At 36.9% G+C, this 7,386-nt stretch overlaps 1 protein-coding gene across 1 annotated transcript in view; it reads left to right on the top strand.

The window, feature by feature from the left end:
- Nucleotides 1–7,386, top strand: part of LOC107691262 (rho GTPase-activating protein 6-like) — a 42,574-nt gene that overhangs the window by 30,735 nt on the left and 4,453 nt on the right. The window contains exons 9-11 of the mRNA XM_016489775.1: nt 865–1,044; nt 5,591–5,688; nt 6,252–6,424. Of these exons, the coding sequence (XP_016345261.1) occupies nt 865–1,044; nt 5,591–5,688; nt 6,252–6,424 (451 nt within the window). The remainder of the gene's footprint in view (nt 1–864; nt 1,045–5,590; nt 5,689–6,251; nt 6,425–7,386) is intronic.

A 7,386-nucleotide genomic window follows, 5' to 3' on the forward strand; every position in this document is an offset into this window, starting at 1 on the left:
AATCAGACGACATGAAGCCGTGATCTCATAGTCAAGTCACCTGCATTTCTATAGCGCTTTATACAGTACTGATTGTGTCAAAGCAGCTTTACAGAGTCAAACAGGAAAATAGTTTGTCAATAATGCAAGAGGACAATAACAAAGAGTAATTTTTTCATACATCAGTCATGTTGTGCTCACAAGAATCACAAGGTTTCCTAATGCTGCTTCCAATAGAAATCCAACACTACTGCGATTGTGATTGTTTGTTTGTTTGCCTTATTTAGTTAAAGTAACTCATTCAAGATTACCCATGATTCCTTACTGATGTGTAACAAACTGCATTAATTTCAAAGAGCTCAATAAACTCTGGGGTTTGTGGTCGGCCTGAAGAAAATTTTTATTATTTACTTCTGTTTTCAACCTTGCATGACTTTCTTTCTTTCAGGAGAGTTTCCTTTTAACAGTAAAACGACTGACGCATAGCCTACGGCGTAAAGGCTACGGTGTAGGTCCGACGCAGAAGTATAAATTAGCCTTAACAAAATACAATTTTGTGTAAAAAAAAATAAATAAAAAAATTGTTAAATTCTGTAAGTTTCATGATTTCAGTTAAGTAGACAAGCTTTTTGATTAGTAAATTTTAATTAAATGAAAAAGGAATCCTTTTTTCCTTCCATGACCATTTTTGATGCAGCCCTTTTCCATAAAACATCATGCTTCTGTCAAACTACAGAAAGGACAAAAACACTTGCGAGCACAATAAAAGTCTCTACACGGTAGGTTTTGGAGGTCACGCGTTGCTTTTTCAGGATGATCACAAACCCAAAAGTTCACTGAGCTCAATGCAGTGAGAAACGATGGCTGCGTTTGTGTTATTTGTAGGTGATTGGTAATAAGATGACGTCTCTGAACCTGGCCACTATATTCGGGCCGAACCTGCTGCACAAGCAGAAGAGCTCAGAGAAGGAGTTCAGTGTGGAGAGCTCTGCGCGGATGGAGGACAGCGCCGCTATCATCAGCGTGGTGCAGCACATGATCGACACGCACCAGTCCCTGTTCACGGTACATCATGAGTGAGATATGAGGATGCTCAGACAGAGAAAACACAACAATAAAAATAAATCACCACTTCTATGGCTGTCTGTTAGGACACTTTTATGAAAGTGCTTGAGATGTAGTTTATGCTGCTCAGTCCTCTGGCATGTCCAAAACAGGGCTGCTGAGATGATTTGGACCATTGAAGTTTGAATGAAGGACAAGTATGCTTGCAGAATAGAAACATATGCAGTTTTTAGGCAGACTGCACTCTGCAAAGGGGGAATATTGTACATGTTTGTTTATTAATTTATTTATTTATTGTCCCAGTGTTATTAATCATAGTTTAATCCTAATTTGTGACCCTGGAGCACAAATGCAGTCTTAAGTCGCTGGGGTATATTTGTAGCAATAGCCAAAAATACATTGTATGGGTCAAAATTATTGATTTTTTTTAATGTCAAAAATCATTAGGATATTAAGTAAAGATCATGTTTTTTTAATCATTAGGATATTAAGTAAAGATCATGTTCCATGAAGATATTTTGCAAATTTCCTACTGTACCTACTGTAAATAAAGGCGATTTTCTCAATATTTAGATTTTTTTTGCACCCTCAGATTCCAGATTTTCAAATAGTTGTATCTCGGCCAAATATTGTCCTAACACACCATACATCAATGGAAAGATTATTTATTCAGCTTTCAGATGACGTATAAATCTCAATTTCAAAAAATGGACCCTTATGACTGGTTTTGTGGTCCAGGGTCACATTTAGTTTTATCATTTAAATTCTATATTTAATATCATATTTAATTAAATAATTTCATATTTATATTTTAAATATACTTCTAATTTTTCACACTCTCTTTGTTGACCATGAGAATGACTGAATGATTTATTTAACTTTTCTCCGCCCTGTGTGTCACGGTGCGTGTGGAGAGATGAAGCGAGGACTCAAGTGCAGGATGATTGGTTATTTCTTTTAAATAATAAAATTAAACCAAAAAAAAACTAAAACAACCCCGAGGGGGAAAAACAGACAGGCAGGCTAGATAAATAGGAAACCAAATGAGGCGGCTAGCGAGGGAGACACAGGTGGAGCAACTTAATAATGAGGTAACAAGATGGGCGATGCAAGACAATAGACAGGAGAGAGCACATGGCACCAAACAAACACAACACAAGCCATGTGCTCACAGAAAACAGTGTCATCTGGTGGCCATCCTGGGCACACCCGCTGAAGACTGTGACAGAACCCCTCCCTTAAGGAGCGGATTCCAGACACTCCACCAAAAGAAATCCCGGAGGGAGGCGGAACGGAGGTGGATCAGGGGGAGGGATGGTGGGCCAGGCCCGTGTAGTGGAAGAGGGCTCACTTCTATGGCTGTCTGTTAGGACACTTTTATGAAAGTGCTTGAGATGTAGTTTATGCTGCTCAGTCCTCTGGCATGTCCAAAACAGGGCTGCTGAGATGATTTGGACCATTGAAGTTTGAATGAAGGACAAGTATGCTTGCAGAATAGAAACATATGCAGTTTTTAGGCAGACTGCACTCTGCAAAGGGGGAATATTGTACATGTTTGTTTATTAATTTATTTATTTATTGTCCCAGTGTTATTAATCATAGTTTAATCCTAATTTGTGACCCTGGAGCACAAATGCAGTCTTAAGTCGCTGGGGTATATTTGTAGCAATAGCCAAAAATACATTGTATGGGTCAAAATTATTGATTTTTTTTAATGTCAAAAATCATTAGGATATTAAGTAAAGATCATGTTCCATGAAGATATTTTGCAAATTTCCTACTGTAAATATATCAAAACTTAATTTTTGGTTAGTAATATGCATTGCTAAGAACTTAATTTGGACAACTTTAAAGACGATTTTCTCAATATTTAGATTTTTTTGCACCCTCAGATTCCAGATTTTCAAATAGTTGTATCTCGGCCAAATATTGTCCTAACACACCATACATCAATGGAAAGATTATTTATTCAGCTTTCAGATGACGTATAAATCTCAATTTCAAAAAATGGACCCTTATGACTGGTTTTGTGGTCCAGGGTCACATTTAGTTTTATCATTTAAATTCTATATTTAATATCATATTTAATTAAATAATTTCATATTTATATTTTAAATATACTTCTAATTTTTCACACTCTCTTTGTTGACCATGAGAATGACTGAATGATTTATTTAACTTTTCTCCGCCCTGTGTGTCACGGTGCGTGTGGAGAGATGAAGCGAGGACTCAAGTGCAGGATGATTGGTTATTTCTTTTAAATAATAAAATTAAACCAAAAAAAAACTAAAACAACCCCGAGGGGGAAAAACAGACAGGCAGGCTAGATAAATAGGAAACCAAATGAGGCGGCTAGCGAGGGAGACACAGGTGGAGCAACTTAATAATGAGGTAACAAGATGGGCGATGCAAGACAATAGACAGGAGAGAGCACATGGCACCAAACAAACACAACACAAGCCATGTGCTCACAGAAAACAGTGTCATCTGGTGGCCATCCTGGGCACACCCGCTGAAGACTGTGACAGAACCCCTCCCTTAAGGAGCGGATTCCAGACACTCCACCAAAAGAAATCCCGGAGGGAGGCGGAACGGAGGTGGATCAGGGGGAGGGATGGTGGGCCAGGCCCGTGTAGTGGAAGAGGGCCTGGAGATAGAGGTAAACCAGGATGCCAGGGCGGGACCGGCAGGGCAGGAGGCCAGGGCGGGGCTGGCAGCAAGAGTGGAGCCCGCCTCAAGGAGGGAGCCGGCAGGGCATGGCGCTTGAGCTTGGGCGGAGCCGGCAGGGCATGGAGCTTGAGCTTGGCCGGCAGGGCATGGAGCTTGAGCTTGGGCGGAGCCGGCAGGGCAGGCCACCTCTGGGGGCGCTGCAACCTCTTCGGCCACCACCGGGGGCACTGCAACCTCGTCGGCCGCCTTCGGGGGCGCTGCAACCTCGTCGGCCGCCTTCGGGGGCACTGCAACCTCATCGGCTGCCGCTGAAAGCGCTGCAGCCTCTTCGGCCGCCACCAGGGGCGCTGCAGCTTCGTCGGCCGCCTTCGGGGGCAATGCAGCCTCTTCGGCCACCTCTAGGGGTGGCGAGGCGGACCCATTCTTCCTCCTCCTCCTCCGTTTCCGAGAGGGTAGCACTGCAGCTTCGTCTGCTGCCTCCGGAGCTCAAACTCAAAACACACGGCAGCAACAAACAGCTGTGGCCATCTGGTCATCTGGTGGCCATCCTGGGCACACCCGCTGAAGACTGTGACACTGTGGTCCCAATGTTACTAATCATAATTAAGGCATAATTTAGTGATACCATTTTAATTATATATTTAATATCATATTTAGTTAAATAATGACATATTTATGTTTACATATTTATATTACATATTTTACATATTGCATATTTATACCATTTTTTATTAGAAATTGTTTTTAGACAGATTGTATCCTTGAAATAAATTTTATTTATTTTATTTATTTATTAATTTATTTATTTATTTATTTATTTATTTATTTATCCATTTCTTTAATTCCTATATGGTCCCAATGTTACTAATCATAATTAAGTTTTAATTTAGTTTTATTATTTTAATTATATATTTAATATCATATTGAATTAAATAATTTCATATTATCTTGTTTTTTACATCTGATTTTTCTCACACACTCTCTCTCTGACTCTAAGAATTGAACCATGTTTTGCTGTTCTGTCTTTAAGATTTCAATATTATCTTCACATGTGAAATAAGTACAAGTCAAACGGGTTAGGGTTAGTCTGGTTAGTGTGAACTAGTTCCCCTGCTGGCAGATGCTGTAACTACACCGTTACTTGAGCTAAAGCATCTTTCTCTATTCACAACTAACCATATATTCTGAAGAAACCAATCAGACTTAGGTTATCCGTCACAGCTATAATTATAGTAATATTTAAATACTGTTATAGTATTTTTTTATATTTTGAATTAGCATTTATATTTATATTTTACTTCATTTTTAGTTTTAGTCATTTTAGTACTTCAGCTTAAACTTATTTCATTTCTGTTAGTTGCCAAAGCGACAGTTTTTTAAGTTGAAGTTTTTCATCTAATATTTAGATTTTATTTTATAAATAAAAGTTTTACTTTTAGTTAACAATAACACTGGCCAGGGTGGGATGTTTTTGCAGGTTAATTTCTGTAAATGTTTTGTTTTTTGTTTTTCCACTGTGGAAGAAGTTTGATTGAGTTCCAGTATATTTGCATCATAAATCAAGCATTTTTATCTCAGATGATGAGGGAAAGCTTGTTTCCTCATGATATGAGCTCTTTAAAGCCACTTTAAAGTAAGCGTCTTGTCAAAATGTAGTGATTTTGAGTGGGCTGTGCATTGGACTGCGTCTCTCAATGCGTTCTAAATGTAAAAAGATTGTATTCCTTGTAAAGAGTTTAATAGCCACCCAAGCTAAAGCCCTTGTGCTTGTTCTTTGGCAGTAAAGCTGTGTGTGTATAAAGCTGTGTGTGTATCAGTGGTTTGACTGGACTCAATTGTGTTTTGAAGGAACGTGTTGATGTGATTTGTGCCACAGATCTCAGCGGAGCTGCAGAACGAGCTTCTGCTGAGTTTGCTGGACACAGACAGTGATGTGGTGCATTATCTGCTGAGGAGGAAAACACCACAGTGTGAGTAAGTGAACAACAAGACTGACGAGTAATTACACCTGGCACAACTACTGATTCATCGTCAATAGACAATAATAGTGCAGTAATAATTAATCAGACTTCATTATATTATATTATATTATATTATATTATATTATATTATATTATATTAATTATATTATATTATATTATATTATATAAGATTCCAAGTAAAATAAAAAAAACACATTAGGGCTACACTATAACATGAACAAAACAGAATTAAACATGTTATATATTCTATTCTATTCTGTTATTATATTATTATACTTTATTATATTGGAAATAATTAATTGTATAAATTATATAAATATTATTAATAGTATTAATAGTATATACAATTCCAAGTTGAAAAAAAAACTATCAGGCTTAGAGTGTGACATGATTAAAATAGTAATAATATAATAAAATATAATATAATATAATGAATATTATTAATTTTCACAGCAATAAAGTAGGTCATAAGTGCCTATTTTATTATAATTTGTATTCTTATATTATAAACAGTTGAAGTTTTGTTAACGGTGTGCTGGATCTGTGGTCTTGCAGAGACGTGAAGAGCTCCAGTGGAGAAATCTCTCCGTACGATAACAACTCTCCGGTGCTCTCCGAGTGGTTTCATCCATCAGGACCGGAGCATCAGAGTCCCACAAACCTCCAGCATGCTCTCAAGAGGAACAACACTGTGAACTTCTGCCTCTCACCCTCACAAGCCGGCGCCGGTGGGTTTTTTCACTAATGAAGAGACCTCAATGATACTGACCACATGATTTAAATGAGCTGCATAGGCAGCAACTCTTACAAACAGTGCTCAACATCTGAATAACACAAGAAGCTCTCAGTGAATGGAGTTTGTCGTTAGGTTGTTGCTACTGATACTCTAATAAGCACAAAATACACAGCACAAATATTGGGTAAAATAGTCATTTTAATTAGATCACACCAGGGTTATCATAGTTCATTAAAACTAAAACCATAGAAAAACCTTTGTCATTTAAAATAAAAAAAAAAATCTTTATTTATTATTCAATCATTAATAATAATAATAATTAGTATTATTGTTATTATTATTATTTCAGCTAGTTGCCAAGGCAACATTTCACATTGTCCTTTAGTTTAACTTCATGCCCTGTTGTGACAACTTACTCCATATATTGTCACAACAATAATGCTAACAGAAATAATATAAAATCTTATTTAATTTCAGTTAGATCACAAGGAAACATTTTTCTTTTTAATTTAGTTAAATTAATAGTAAAATAGTTAAAACTGAAATAAAAATTAATAAAATATGGATTTGAAGAAAAAAAAACTTAAATTACAAAAAAAACAACAAAATTTCTAAAACTTAAAAAAATAAAATATTTACAGTATTACAGTAAATCATATGGGCCTATTTTATTGTGATGTTTTATTATTATATTATATACAATTCCAAGTAAAAAATAAAATAAAGAGTAAAAATCTAATAAAATAAAAGAGTATAAACCTACAGACCGGTTTCCCTTCTTCCTTTCATTGTAAAAACACTTGAACGAGCTGTGTTCAACCAACTCTCTGCCTTTCTCACACAGAACAACCTCCTCGACAGCAACCAGTCTGGCTACAGAAGTGGACATTCAACCGAGACTGCCTTGCTCTCAGTTGTTGAAGCCCTAAGACTGGCAAGAGCGGATTCCAAATC

This window comes from Sinocyclocheilus anshuiensis, unplaced genomic scaffold (genome assembly GCF_001515605.1).
Source record: "Sinocyclocheilus anshuiensis isolate Anshui unplaced genomic scaffold, SAMN03320099.WGS_v1.1 scaffold394, whole genome shotgun sequence".
Classification (NCBI taxonomy): domain Eukaryota; kingdom Metazoa; phylum Chordata; class Actinopteri; order Cypriniformes; family Cyprinidae; genus Sinocyclocheilus; species Sinocyclocheilus anshuiensis.